Raw genomic sequence first — 16,108 nt, 5'->3', positions numbered from 1 at the left:
TGCAGCGGCAGGCTGGTGGATGTCTAGGTACAAGTGGTGTTTTGTAAATTTCGATACTTCAGGCTATGTCTTTGGCGCAACTTCCAACTCTTAACTTCAAAGCACACTGCTGGGTCCAGAGAGGCTGCAGTGGTTGTGATGGGTACACATAATTTCAGAGGCCTTGACAGTCACCTCTGCAGGTTCTCTGTGCTCTATTATCAAGACCTGTGGTAAGGTCCCCTTGCCTGGTGGCAGAGTCTGGAACTGCTGCTCTGCGTGGCTGGGTCTTCTCATTCAGGAGGTCACCATCTTTGCCCTCCAACGTTCTCACTTCCTATATAACTCCAGTTCTTGAGAGTGAAATTGGAGGCTGGTTAAGTACCACAACTTGACAGGGGTGGGGGAAACAATTCTGACCTCAAGCTCTTGACCTTTTAAAGCAGCACTGCCCAATGCAAATATAACGTAAGCTACATACGTAATTTAAAATGTTCTGAGTAGTCACATTAAAAAGTTAAAAAAAAAGACAAAATTAATTTAAATAATATATCTTATTCGACTCAATATATCCAAATAGTATCATTTCAGCATGTAATCAATATGAAAATTATTAACGGGATATTTTATATTTTTTGGTACTAAGTCTTTGAAAGCCGATGTGCATTTTATACTTACAGCAATCTGAATTTGGACTAGCACATTTCAAATGCTCAAGGGCCATATGTGGACAAGAGGCTACCATGTGGGACAGCGCACTTATAGAGAAAGCATGGCAGGACTTTGGAGATCATCCAGGCTGACACCTTATTTGCAGAAAAGTTAAGTACATTTTCTGAGGTTATGCAATCAGTTAGGAGAAAAGGCACAGCCTAGAGGGAAGAGGGATGAGGTCCCTCTACCTGTCTTACCTGTCTCTTAAATAAACTAACAGCTTCACTGGAAACAATGTGGGATCAAATTTTTCCATATCTTTCCACCAGATAATTTTTTTATGACTTGTCACCCTTGTCCCCAGAAACGCCTAGTTTCAACAAGCTAAACACTCTGATTCCTTTATGCAATGGTTCTCAATAGGGGTGTCCATCAGAATCACCCATGGAGCGTTTTAAAAATTCAAATTACTGGTCCCTTACTCTCAAATTCTGATTGATAGATCTGTGGAGAAATTCATGTAGATAGCTATTTTTTTTTAATGGTTCCCAAGTGATTCTATGCACACCCCAACTCACAACGACCTCACCAGCTGCCAGGTCGCCACTGACGTCACCTGACCCCCCAGGTGGTCTGAACACAGGTGTGCTCTTAAGAAAGAACCTGGTCTCAAGGAAAGGAACATGAGAAATAGGTACCCCAGCACCTCCCAGGGCGGGGCTTCCTGGCTCACTTTTCCTCTGCGCGCTTTCTCTGCACCCAGGGACACCTTTAGCTTCATTTCCTGATCTGACAGCCTCACCTGCAGTGCTGTCCTAGCTGGTGGAGCCGGCAGGAATGCAGCAGACAGCACTCGCTCTCCTGGCCTTGGCTGCCTGTGTGGCTCTTCGCACCTCGGAAGGTGAGTGGGGGTGCCGGCTAGCTAAGCCTCCAGGAAGGAGGGAGGGGTGCCGCCCAAGATGCAGCTGGAAGGAGTTAGGTGCTGCCATCAGTTTGGGGCAGAAATTTCGATCTCTTTAGGTAGGAATTTCCAGTTATCTACAAGAGAATGGCATAGGTTTAAATTCCTGATCTCCAAAAAGAAATTTCAGAAAGGAAACTCATGAGCAGGAATATTAGCAATTTGCCACCTGGAGGATGAGATCTTTCCACATCAGTGCAACTGTGAGCTGCTGTGTCCTTTTCTGAGGACAGTGTCTTAGAAAATCCCCAGGTAGAGGCTAGAGGAAAGTCCCTGTTGTTCATCTGTCTCCCCCTCACGCTAACTTACTAAACTGTTTGGATACAAGTGTGCATATTCCTGGAAGAAAGACTGACTTGACCTTCTGGGTTAGGCTTTGGTAAGTTGCAAGTTTTCTGAACAAAGTCAGCCCTGTGGATACAGGAATGCAAAACTTCACTCCAACCTTTAAAAAGGGACCCAAGATAAAGGAGATTGAACCTTACAAATTATATCAAAGAGAACTTGAACTGTGAGTTGCAAGCATATGCATGGAGATTATAACTGTATTTGGACAGGAGGCAATCTTTTCTATTGTATTTAGGAAACCCTAAATATAAGTACTTAATACTTAACTGATTTGACCCTTTTCTACTGTCTTCTTTTCTGAAACTTTATCCTGAACAGATTCTCTAAATCCAGAACAGAGGTGGAATATAAGTTTTGTTTGGTCTGCTTTTAAAAAAATTAAGCCAACAATTTAAAACTGACAAATTTCACATACATATATTCATATATACACACATACAAATTGGATTTTCAAGCTCCTTGAAAAATCACATCTGGCATCAATGATTCCACGTTCCCTGGCAAGAACTGGGTGGAGCAGACCAGCCTCTGTCCTTCTCTGAAGTTGGCTATCATTCTATTATCTGCCCGGTTCCTGTAGGCATTTGTTTAGGGGCCCCAATATGGCGCATCAGTGACCTGGGATTACTGAGCACAGGAAAAATCTGGATAATCTCTTCATTTCTATCAATATATCTATTTTATAAAAACAAAAGCTTGTCATTTTATATGTTTCTGTAAAATTTTTCAGAAAAATTCACCATTGAAATTTCGGGACTCACTTTCACTGTTTCTCAAAGCTCCACCTGCAAAGGCTTTATTCCTAGTTTTGGCAACGCAAATTTTTTTTCACGTAAAGCTTTGAAATAAGGGTGTACGGATCTCCTTTCAGCTTCCTGACCTGTTTCCAGCCGTCCCCGCAGCAGGAGCAGCAGCAGCCCTCCTACAGGAGGAGGGAGAGAAAGGCAGGCCGAGGCGCAGGGGTAGAGAGGGAAGCCCCACCAGACCCAAGGCCAAGCATCGCATGGGACAGTCTTGGCAGAGAGAGTGGGACAGCAAAGCACAGAGGTGTTTGAAAAGGAACAGCTGGTGATGATAAGGAAGGGAGCTGAGGAGACCCAACAGTAGCCTTTTGCGTTAGTTTCAGGGTTTTTCCTAAGTCAGCTTGGGCCACAGGAAAATCACATTGTCTGAAAAGCCCCAACCCTCCGCCATTTAAAAATAAGTGCTGTCGGGTTAAAATACACGGGAGTAGGCCTGAGAGCAGTTGCGGAACTGAGAGGGGCAACCCCACAGCTTTCTGTAGCCAACTTCCATTCGAGTGTCTGTGTGTGCCAAGTGCCCTGTGGGAGGCTCTAAGGGATTCAGGGAAGGAGGTGGGGAATACTCTGCCCTGCACTGAGTAGTGCAGGGAAGAGGGTGTAAGTGGCCTTGGCAATTGTCGCAGGCGGGGGGAGGAGATAGAGAAGGGCCTGTGCCAGTTTGGGACTTTGGAGAATATATTTTGTTGTTCCAGGCATTAACTGTTCCATTACCTTAATGTACCTTAAACGGCCACCTTGATGTGATGGCTCAGTAATTAGTATTCCCAAAGTGTTCTGCATAAATCAGGAAGCAGTTGACTTACCCATAATTAAAAGGCTTGGATTCTACACAAAGGCAAGGCATACTGCACACCTGCTGACTTGGCTGCTGGCTCCCAGAACTCAATACTGAGTCCATAAAAATGTCTATCATCCACTCTCAGTGGCCCTGAGCCAGATTATTTAAAGCCACAACCTAGGGCTTTGTGGGCCTGCCTGTTTTTATTGTACATTAAGACTAAGGCTCCACTTGTGTCTAGAAGATGCGAGTTGGGGGATTTTGCTTCATTGAATCCCAAATTGGCTTCCTTCTGACAACCTGCTTTCTCAGAGTAGGATGACTCATGATTACACAGATACTTGCTAGGGACTTGCATCCTAAAAGAAAATTTTATCTTCTGCTTGTTTTAATCATAGGAGACTCGCTAGGGAGGGTTACCAAGAATACATACACATTTGTGCTTGAAAGCTGTTCTGCAGAGTCGAGACTCTCCATTTCTCCAGGAGTGGTCCTGAGAGGCCTGACATGATGTGCCCAGTAATTGGCTCTTCAGTTTCTCTCTAGGTGTCCCCTTCAGTTAAAACAACAGTATGTCTTGCATTCCCTGAACTCAGTACCATTGTTAGATTAGGCATCTAGATTTTAGTTCCAAAACCCCATCATCATATCTATAATGTAGTTCAGGGTTTTTAATGTCCTTTTCCACATCTAGAGAAGCAGAGTGATATAATAGCAATCTTCTCAAATTTGAGTCATACCTGGGCCCCTTTAAAGGAAACATTCTCTTTACTCTCAATGATGACTTTCAAATTATTTTACTATGTTACTTGATGTATAAACATAAAACCAGGTATAAACCCCTGTGTATATCTTTCTTCTGCAATTATAAAACCAAAATAAACTTAAAATTTAAATAAAAACACACACAACTACAAAGTCAAGAAGACTTAAATGTAACCACATTAATTTAATAGTTAATGTTTGGCCAAAACTAAAATCACCATTCCAAACATGAATACAGCACTGATTCTTGAGGTGCAGGTTTTGAGTTTTATGTGCATATGCTGCCATGTTCAGAATGTGTTTTCTTCCCCACCACTTTTTTCTCTTTGAACCACAATATAATTTGGCCCTCCCTTGGCATGAATGCATTATGAAATTCCACTCTGTTCTTTTCTGATTGGCCTGGGACAGTTAAGGTAGGATCTGACTTGGTAATGTAGGGGAGGAAGACATATCCTCCACCACTCTGGGTCCTTCTGGCTGGGGTATGAATTAAATTAACATGACACAGAATAACAGGAGAAAATCAAACAAAGCTTTGTAACATGTATACATGGGAGAGACTCAGGAAAAACTGGGCAACTCAGCCATCTGGCTGAAGTTGTCATCTTAGCATCTTCAGGTAAAGACAAAGGAGGATGTTGGGGGTAGTGGTTTGGGACTTCAAAGGGTAGGAAGGCAATTCACATGGAGAAGGAAAAGCAAATGTTTGTTAGACAACAGTTTACTGGGCCACCTATAGAGAGTGTGGCCCAAGAGACAGAATTTTGACAAGATGGGCTTGTTGGTGCCTTTCTTATCACACCTATTTTACATTATATTATAGTTATCTCACTGTATTACCTCCTTCCTGGAACAGGCCTTCTATCTTAAATTCTTTTAGGCTGTTAGTTGTGGAGTGGGGTGGGAAGGGGAGGTCAGTTATGGGAGATTACCAGAGAAGCACAGTAAATAAGAATAAGGTTATTATGCAGATTTAAGTCCTTGCCTTCCGCATTGATAAGAGTTTCTAGAGATAAGGTCATCCCCCTTCTTCCTGGTACAGAGAGGGAGACACCTTTATAGATGGAGATTTCCCTTACAAATGTAAATGTCTCTTACAAAGGGTAAATTCTACTTTTCAGAGCTTCTCCCGTGTCTGCAGTTTTTAAAAGTAATAATCCTCATTAGCCCAAAATAATCCTCATGCCAAAGAGACACATTTTGGGGTGGCCAATTCTGATTCCCCACAGTAACAACACTAGCATAACCAAGCAAAATTCAGATGTCTGAAGTGCTCTTTTAAGATGGTCTTCCAAAAGATCCAGAGCATATTTATTTAAAGATTATCACTGAAATGACATACTAAAATTTAGGAACTGTCTGGAGAGTTCATGAACCTTGAGAACACACCCATGGGCCCCTCCCAGAGGTCTGTGAAACCCAGTTTGAGAAATACTAGCATGCTGGGAAGAGTCTGGGCTTTGGACTCCAAAAGGACAATGCAGAATTCTAACATGAACTTGGGAAATTGCTTAATCACTCTGAGCCCCAGTTTTCCTATCAGTAAAACAGGAATAATAATGCCTCTCTTATCTAGTTATTCTCACAATTAAATGAGATAATATATGGAAAGTGTCTGGCATATAGTAGGTGCTCAATAATTGTTAGTTCCTTCCCTGTCCTCCCACAGGTTCTATCTCCTGCTGATTTTCTTAATTAAAATTACAAAGAAGTCACAAAATTAACAAATTTAATTCCTAAAATTACAAAAATTATAAAAGTAACAAATAGTGTAAATTTTTTAAATAAAAAATGAAAGTCTGGGGTGGGCCCGGTGGCACAAGCCGTTAAGTGCGCATGCTCCGTTGCGGAGGCCCAGGGTTTGCAGGTTCGGATCATGGGTGCGCACCGATACACCACTTGTCAAGCCATGCTGTGGCGGTGTCCCATATAAAGTAGAGGAAGATGGGCATGGATGTTAGCTCAGGGCCGATCTTCCTCAGCAAAAAAAAAAAAAAAAAAGAGGAGGATTGGCATTGGATGTTAGCTCAGAGCTGATCTTCCTCACCAAAAAAAAAAAAAAAAAATGAAAGTCCCCTTTCTCTATTCCTTTAATCCCTCTTACCTCTCTAGAGGTAATAACCCTCTGGGTTCTGGGTATCCTTCCAGAACTTCCTTTATATTTACAAATATGAACCCATGCACATCCACACAGATTTTTAAAAGCATAAATAGGACCACAATCTACCTATTGTTTTACTTACATTTTTTCCACTTAATTAATCATAGATAGCAGTGTATCTGTTCAACATACAGTCATTTCTTAAAAGTTTGCATCATTCATCTTATAGATAACATAGAGACTTCCCAGAAAAATCTGGAACATTCAAGTTTCATTATCAATCAGGCTCCTATCAAGAGACAGAAACCAGACAATAATTTGAATAGGGAAAGTTTAATATAACAAATTATTAACTAAAACAAGAGATAGGCTAAAAAGAAGTAAAGGGAACCCTAAAGAATATAGGAATAGTAGATATTCCTAGGACTGAAATGGAGTTTTCAAGGAAGAGATCCTGCTCCCCTTCCTGGCCCAGCTGAGAAACAGCCCCTGTTGGCGAGGACACAGCCATGGCTCACCAAATGGCAAAAAATCCACTTGGTCTGCCCTCCAGTTTGCAGGGGAAAGTTCCTCACAGGGAGGTGTTTCACTAGAGGCACTCTTGACAAAACTGCCTGGGGACTGGGAGGATGCTACCAGCTGCCACGAACTACCAGAGCCGGGTGCTGGAGCAGCTGCGTACTGCAGGAGCTGGGCCCGCAGGAGCCTGCTGAGAGGAGCACCCAGGAGCCAGGAAAGAAAACCCCTTCTTCCTGCAACGTGTCTCCAGTGTCCTCTACCAACAAAGTTTAACATCATGCCAGCTGGCAGAGGAAAAAATATTTAAAGGGCCCATCTTAATTTCATAGAACTGGCAATTAAGGGTGCTTGAGGGGCAGTAAATTGACAATGGGCACATTCCACAAACACTTAATAGACACCTGGATACCTACTATGGAGCAGGTATTGTGCTGCATACTGGCCCCTAGATAATGTTGGGTTTTGTTTGTTTCCATTTATTGAGAGTTTATTATTTGTCATCCCTGTTCTAAGCACTTTTTTCTGTGTGTGAGGAAGATTAGCCCTGAGTTGACATCCTTTGCCAATCCTCCTCTTTTTGCTGAGGAAGACTGGCCCTGAACTAACATCCGCGCCCATGTTCCTCTACTTTATATGGGACACCACCACAGCATGGCTTGATAAGCGGTGCAAAGGTCTGTACCTGGGATCCGAACCCGCGAACCCTGGGCCGCAGAAGTAGAGTGTGTGAACTTAACCGCTATGCCACCCTGTTCTAAGCACTTAAATGTATAAACTCACACAATCTTCAAACAACCCTATGAGGTAGTGCCATTACCATCCCCATATTACAGATAAAGAAACCGAGACACAGAGAATTAAATAACTCACCCAACGTCAGCTAGTAAGTGGCACAGCCAGGAATTGAACCTAGTTGTCTCCACATGCTTAACTACTGTGCAGCAATGCCTCTCAGCATGTCTCCGTGGCCTCAAATCATCCAGTCCCTTTCAAGACTCCCCCCTGACCACTCCAGTGTCCATGCTGTGAGAAGTACTGGTGACCAAATGTCTTCATATTAAGGTAAAGAACCCTCATTCACTCTCCATTCACCCAAACTCTATCCCAGGTTTTCCAAAGCATCTAGGAGGACTTTATTTGGGCATAGCAGTTTCATGCATCATGGCTTGGTAAGTCCTTCCTGCCTGCTCAGCAACAGCAGTGGACACCTTTGTAGGCATCCACACTGTGATGTGGCTCCATGAAGGCTTGAAGTCCATTAGAATGGGGAAGTGTGTCCCTAACCAACACATTCAGAACGATATGTTTATTTACGAATTGCCTGGCTTAAATTGCACTCATAGACTTGAGATACTGACAGCAGCCAAGTGAATCTTTCTTACCGTTTTTATCTTTATCTTTATCCTGGGAATCCTTTCTCCAACAACGGCGTGTACCTTTGCTCTGTTTCTGTTTTGCTGTGTTCTAAAGTGTTCTTTATACCAGTGCTCTTTCAAACTACATTTCTAATAAGCCCCTGAGTGGTGCCATTGCTGCAGCTCTGGGAACCACACTTTGACTAGCAACAGACTGTACAATACACCTAAGTAAGAGAGGAAGCTGGTTCACCTCTCTACAGTAACGGGATCCTTTCCTTAAAACCCAGAATCTAATTTTTATATCACAAATGTGATGTGTAGTGTTTTAGTGTTCGTCTTAACAGCTCTTGAGCACAGAAATCTTTAAAGCCTTCTAGTGACCAAAATCGGATTACAGACAGAACCAAATCAGGGACAGACACTCGTGGCAAACCACTCATCCAACTCTCTTAACACTTAATACTGGAAACAATGATGACAATAACCCAAAACCAACAAGATCAATAGCAATAACACTATAATTAACAAGTAGCAATTCTTTTAATGAGATACTAATAACATCTTAAAAATATTAAATATAATGGACAAATGATTTATCATATTGAATTGACCCCTAATTACCTGAGGGTGGAGGGATAGTATGTTTCTGAAAAGCACTGTGTAATTTTAGGACATTTGGGACACAAGACCTTGACCAAAAACTGAAAATCTTATTTCCTAAAAAAATAAAAAAGGAAAAATATTTTAATGGCATTAAAAGCCTTAAAACAAGATAAAATGAAACATCATTTAAGAATACAACAGAGCTTAGGGCAGCTCAAGAGACATTTACTCAGCACTAATGCCAGGCACTGTGCTATGTGGTGTGAGGACAAAGATATCCTGAGGTAGTTCACAGTCAAAATAGAGCCATAGAAACCCTTAATTTTACATATGGTGAAGACAGGAAAGCACAGGGTGCTGTAAGACCAGATTCCCCAGGTGGCGAAAGGGCAAGGCTGGGAGGAAGGGGGCAGCTGGGAGGCTCAGCAGGCCAACAGCCCGTAGAGGTCTTGAACTCGAGCAGTGGTTAACAGGAACAGAGAGGAGACAAAGCTGAGAAATGTTAAGGGAGTAAAATTGACAGGACCTTGTGACTGGCTGTGGAGAGTGCAGGAGGATGGAACGACACAGGGGTTTCTGGCTTGGGTAAATGGTAAATGATGGTTAAATGAGATGAGAAAAGGAAAAGGAGTAGATTTACAGTGGCAGGAGATAATGTCTTCAGTTGGGGATTTATTGAGGCAGGGAGCCTGTGGGACATCCGAGCACATGTTCACTAGCAGTTGGCTATATGTCAGGATACTGGGGTAGAGGTTAAAGTAGACAAAGGTATTTTGAAGTTACTGACATAGGTAGTAATTTAAAGCATGAGAGCTATCAATGGATAGAAGAGTGGAAGGTCAAGGATGGAACTTTGAGGAATGCTAACTATGGAGGAGAGGGCAAAGGAGCAGGAGTTCAAGAGGCAGAGAAGGTAATTTCTCAGTATCAGGAGAATTAGGCGAGATGAGTGTCTTGTAAACTAGGGATGCACAAAATTTCTAGGAAGGAATGGGTAACAATGTCACAGGCAGCAGGGAGGTCTAGTAAGATAATGTTAGAAAAACCTTGAAGGCAGCTAGTATGACTTACTCATTTTTGTACACTTAGTGCATGGAACAATGACTGACACAGGTAGGCGCTCAGTAAATGCTTACAGAATTTTATTGATGTGGCAATCACTTTTATTAGTAAAACAATACACTTAAACGACTCAAACTCGAGAACAGTTGTGTGAGATATTGTTGATATTTTCCCAGGGAAGTTTTTTCTTGATCTAACCCAAACTAACTTTTCAGTAAAAAAAACATAATAAAGGAAATGTAGAAAACTTAATCCAACAGAAGGAAAAAAGAAAGCAAAGAAAAAGGATGAGAAAAAGAAAACACAAAATAAGGTGGATAAATTTAACCAGAAGTTTATTGTCGCACTCTTAATATCAGAAAAAAAAATAGAATTTAAGCAAAAATCTGTCATAGGACTGGAGGACTCTTACCAAGGATAAAAAGAATCAGTTACCAACTAGGTGAATACGGTGTCAAGTGAGGTGACTAAGGTGAGTCGTTCAAGTGCAGGGTCGGATTTTGTTTTTCTTTAAAATTGTACTATTTTATTTTTCACATATTTTTGGAATTTTTATTTTAAAAAATATTGCATTAAAATGTGATGCATCTTGATTACTGAGTTTTTTGGCGCCACTTTAAATTTTGCACCCGAGGCTGTCCCGGCTGTGGACCAGGAGAGTACTTGCATGCATCTGAAAAAATAACCCCAAGCGGCTTATTGCAAAAGTAGGCAGACTAGCAAAAAAAAAAACCTGGCATAAATCCCAACAATAGTGTAAGATTTTTAACATACCTGCATCAGAAACTGATAGATCAATCAAAGAACTAATAGAGGTAGGAAAGACGTGCACAACACAACTAATTTTTTCCTGCAGCTCTATGAAAGGCAGCCCGCGGTAGGCCCAGCCTTGTCCCGGGCGCCCCCCACCCGGCGCGGGCAGCCGAGGAAGCGCGTCCCCAAGACGGCGCGGGGGCAGAGGCGCGACGCGCGATCCGCCTGGGGAGGAAACAGGCAACGCCGAGCAAGCGCCTGCGGTTCCTCCACGTCGCGTGCGGGCGCCCGTGGAATGGACGTACGGCGGGACGTACGAGCAGTCCCGCCGCCACGCGCTGGCCCCGGGACTCCACCCTCCCCCTCGCTCGTCCTGATTATACTTGGGCCGCTTCCCTGCGCACGTCCCCGCCCTCCACTGGCGGTACCATCCAACAGCGGCCCGACCTCGCCGGTGGCGCCAACCAGGTTGCGCACGCGCAGATACCGGAAGAGCAGCGGGATGTGGCCCTGGTACATATGACAAGCACAACCGCTTCTTGTTGCTGCCAGCCGGCACTCCTCCTCCTCGCCCCACCACTAAGCCTCGGGGTTCGGCTTTGGCTCCAGTTCCCGCACCTGGTCTCCCGCTCCCAGCTTTCTCCAGCTCCACGGCCACCCTCACCACAGATATGTGTAGCCCGAAAGCCGTAAAGTGTCGCGACTTCGTGCTTTTTGCCTTTTTCGCGTCTTAGTTTCCTCCGATTTTCCTTTTCTAGGTTCCCGAGTTGAACGCTTAATTATTTTTTCCTGTATGTGTTTTAAATAAATGCACTTAGGTACGTGTTATAAGTAGTACTTCCACTGTTTACCAGAATATTTTGATTTCCTCTTTAACCTAGAAGTTAAATGCATTTTTTAAGTTTCAAAACAAAGGATATTTGTAAATTTATATGTACGTTTTATATATTATTTAGATCTAATGTTTTAAACGATTAATTTGCACAGGAACTCCCTATTCAAACACTATATAAGAACAAAAAAAGACTCTTAACTACAGGTAGGGTGAGATAATGCTATGCAGCTTTGTGATGTAGGGGGGGAAAAATCTTTTCTTCTACCCTTCTAGGTTCTAGACTGGGGCCCCTGTAACAAAAGATAGATTAACAGGAGAAAAGCATAAACATTTATTTATTTTTATTTAAAAATTTTTTTTAGTTGAAGTATAATTGACATACAATATTGTATGAATTTCAGGTGTTCAACATAGTGATTCAGCATTTATTTATGTTCCAAAATGATTACCCTAAGACTAGTAACCATCTGTCCTCATAGGAAGTTACTACAATATTGTTGACTATATTCCATATGCTGTACATTACATCCCCATGACTTATAACTGGAAGTTTGTTCCTCTTAATCCCCTTCACCTATTTCACTCTTCCCCCCACCCTTTCTCCTCTGGCGACCACCAATTTGTTCTCTGTATCTATGAGTCTGTTTCTGTTTTGTTCATTTGTTTTGTGTTTTTTAGATTCCACATATAAGTGAAATCACATGGTATTCTTCTTTGTCTGGCTTATTTCGCTCAGCATAATATCCTCTAGATCCATCCATGTTGTTGCAAATGGCAGGATTTCATTCTTTTTTATGGCTGAGTAATATTCTGTTATACATATATGTACGTGTGTATATATACCACATCTTCTTTACCCATTCATGTACTGGTGGACACTTAGGTTGCTTCCATATCTTTTTTACTGTAAATACTGATGCATTAAACATAGGGGTGCATGTATCTTTTCAAATTAGTGTTTTTGTTTTCTTCAGATAAATACCCAGAAGTGGTATTGCTGAATTGTATAGTAGCTTTATTTTTAATTTTTTGAGGAACCTCCATACTGTTTTCCATAGTGGTTGCACCAATTTACATTCCCACCAACAGTGTACAAGGGTTCCCTTTTCTCCACATCCTCACCAACACTTATTATTTCTTGTCTTTTTTTTTTTTTTTTTGTGGGGAAGACCAGCCCTGAGCTAACATCTGTTGCCCATCCTCCTCTCTTTGCTGAGGAAGATGGCCCTGGGCTAACATCCGTGCCCATCTTCCTCTACTTTATATGGGACACCGCCACAGCATGGCTTGATAGGCGGTGGGTCGGCGTGTGCCAGGATTGGAACCCGAGAACCCCAGGCCACCGCAGCGGAGCGCGCGCACTTAACTGCTACGCCACCAGGCCGGCCTCTATTATTTCTTGTCTTTTTGATGATAGCCATTCTGACAGGTGTGAGGTGATATCTCATTGTGGTTTTGATTTGCATTTCCCTGATGGTTAGTGATGTTGAGCACCTTTTCACATACCTGTTGGCCATCTGTATGTCTTTGGAAAAATGTCTATTCAGATCCTCTGCCCATTTTAATAGGATTTTTTTTGATATTGAGTTGTATAAGTTGTTTATATATTTTGAATATTAACCCCATATGAGATATATCATTTGCAAATATATTCTTCCATTCAGTAGGTTGCCTTTTCATTTTGTTGAGTTTCCTTCACTATACAAAAGCTTTTTAGTTTGATGTAGTCCCATTTGTTTATTTTTGCTTTTGTTGCCCTTGTCTAGGAGACATATCCAAAAAAATATAGCTAAGACTAATGTCAAAGAGCTGACTGCCTTTGTTTTCTTCTAGGAGGTTTATGGTTTCAGGGCTTACATTTAAGTCTTTAATTCATTTTAAGTTTATTTTTGTATATGGTATAAGAAAGTGGTCCAGTTTCATTCTTTTGCATGTATCTGTCCGCTTTTCCCAGCACCGTTTATTGAAGAGACTGTCTTTTTCCCACTATATATTCTTGCCTCCTTTGTTGAAGATTAATTGACCATATATGCATGGGTTTATTTCTGGGTTCTCTATTGTGTTCCATTGATCTTTGTGTCTGTTTTTGTGGCATACAAATTTATTTAATATAAGTTTTACTTGACATGGGAGCCTAAGGAAATGAAGACCCAAAGAAGCAGTTTGAGCCAAAGCTCAAATATTAAGTTATTATATTAATATTATATTAAGTTGGACAAAGAGTGGTAAACTGTGAAAACGTGACAAGACAAAGGGACCTGGGCAGTTAATCATGGAAAAGTGCCCAGGAAGATAAGGGTTAGTCTAACACGATTTGTTTACAGATTTCTCTTGGCCCCAACTTCCAGTGGAGTGGAGGTGGGATGCCGCCCTCTGATGATAAAAATGTCTTTCTTCCTCCAGGTGCAGTGAGGGCTTGTTTTATTTGGGAGTTTTATCTCCTGCTTTTAGGAAGGTCAGAGTGCCCTTTTTGCATCTGCTGTTTGTTTAAGTGGCTTTAACTTAAAATAATATGCCAGAGGAGCATGTTTTGGGGTGGTATATTCTGAACTCTTTCACTGACAACAAATTAGAAATTGTAGATAAAATGGACAATTTCTTAGAAAACTAAGATATCAAAATTGACTCAAGAAGATATAGAAAATCTAAATAAGCGAATAACTATTAAAGAAATTAAATCAGAGTTGAACATCTTTCTCTCAAACAGACACCAGGTCTAGATGGTTTTGCCAAACATTGGAGAAACAGACAATCCTTATCTTATACAAACTCTTTCAAATAATAGAAAAACAGAGAAAGCTACCCAATGCATTGTTGAGATGAATATAACCTTAATACACAAAATATTCAAGAACGATATCAGGGGATAAAAGTATAGGCTAATCTTGTTTATGAACATAGCACAAAAATCTAAATAGCAAATCAAACACAGGATCATGTAAAATTAATAAATTATGACCAAGTATGGTTTATCCCAGGAGAGCAAGGAAGAAAATAGATTAATCCATCATATTAATTTAAGATTTATGTATTGAGCTTACAATGGGCTAGGCACTGTTCTAGGCATTTAGCAAAGTAACAGATAAAAGGAGAAGAGCCTTTAATTCCTCTGAGGAATTGAAAAGGAAGAAAACATCTCTTTACCTAGAAAATCAAAGAGTATCTACCCCAAACTATTACAACTAAAAAAGTTCAGCAAAGTTGCTGGATACAAGATCAACATAAAACAATCAAAAATAACTAATTAGAAAAAGGAATTTTTAAAAAGACCATTCACAATAGCACAAAACCTATAAGGTACCTAGGAATAGATCTAAGATAAGCTATACAGCAATATTTTACAATTTTCTTCATAAAGGTTGTGAAGGCCATAAAAGAAAACCTGAGTAGCTAGAGACAGAATTCCATATTTATGGATGGGAAAACAATATTTCTCAGATGTCAGGTCTCCCAAAACTTAGTAACAAATTTAGTGCAATTCCAACCAAAATTTCAAAGATTTTTGCAGAACTTAATACGAGGATCCTAAAATTTATAAGAAGGGTAAAGGACCAAGAACAGCCAAGACCGTTGGAAGAAGAATAAGTCAGGTAGGGGGATTTATTGCATTAGGTATCAAGATTTATTAAAAAGTCGTCTTAATTGAGACAGTATGGAATTTATGCAAAGATAGATAAATAGAGCAATGAAACAGAAGAGAAAGCCCAGAAACTGACCTATGTGTATACGGAAACGTGAAGATTTAAGGCACGTCTACACATTCGTAGGACTGGGTGGTTCGTTGGGAAAAGGAAACAGTTCTGCCGACAAAAGATCCCTGTGTACCAACATAGAAGAGAGAGCACAGTATATTATTGAGTAAGCATTAACAGATTTACAAGCCTGTGAGGTAACATGAAAGTGACTATGAAGTTAGAACAGAATCTCACACATTTTATGCAGCAAAACAGAAGAAAGGATAATAACTTCTCTTACCTCCTCAAAAGACAAGGGTTGCACCTTGTGACAGTCCCTGTCCGTCTTGTGAGAGACCCTGAGCTAATTCTGGGGTAGTGCATATCGAGAGGTTATTTGCCCAGTGACCTTAGATATATAGCTATAATATAACAACTGGAGGCTTGCTTTAATCCTTAGAGAGATTTACCTCTACTCCAAAGGTTAAAGCAAGGACTCAAATTCACCATGTCTTGAAGGAAACGCTCTTAAGAAAGGGGGAAGGGGAAAATGGTCTCTTTGCCCTTTGTAAATGGAGAAAATAATTTTCATTTACCCCTACAGTTCTGAGACATTAGTTATCCTTATGCAAAAAAAAATTCTTTTCATGACTCACAGCAGATATAAAATAGATTCCAGATGTAAGAAGCAAAGCTTTTCTTTTTTTCATTAGAAAATATTTATTGAACACCAATTATGTCCTGGGCACCAAAGATATGAAAGTGGATAAAGCACAATCCCTTTGATCAAGGAGCTTAGATTCTAGTAAAGAAAGTACACATATAAACAAAAAATGATAAAATGTAAATACTCTGAAAGGAGGTGCAGGGTGGCCGAGGGAAGCCAGGTGGGGTCAGTACTGTGATGCTGAT

The 16,108-nt window shown here is 41.1% G+C and overlaps 1 protein-coding gene across 2 annotated transcripts in view; it reads left to right on the top strand.

Annotated features, from left to right (window-relative positions):
• Window positions 1–1,417: 1,417 nt before the first annotated feature.
• The window catches only part of CCL28 (C-C motif chemokine ligand 28), a 29,518-nt gene continuing 14,827 nt past the window's right edge, over window positions 1,418–16,108 (top strand). The window contains exon 1 of one of the 2 annotated variants that reach the window (XM_014781617.2): window positions 1,418–1,534. In XM_014781617.2, the coding sequence (XP_014637103.1) occupies window positions 1,471–1,534 (64 nt within the window). In that variant the 5' untranslated portion in view covers window positions 1,418–1,470. Of the gene's footprint in view, window positions 1,535–11,055; window positions 11,506–16,108 lie in introns of those variants that run through there. The other variant, XM_087443245.1, reaches the window with a different exon arrangement.

Source organism: Ceratotherium simum, chromosome 18, assembly GCF_057802395.1.
Source record: "Ceratotherium simum simum isolate JZ-2026a chromosome 18, ASM5780239v1, whole genome shotgun sequence".
NCBI lineage: Eukaryota > Metazoa > Chordata > Mammalia > Perissodactyla > Rhinocerotidae > Ceratotherium > Ceratotherium simum.
The sequence above is the reverse complement of the archived record's forward strand: the minus strand, read 5'-3'. Positions and strand labels throughout refer to the sequence as shown.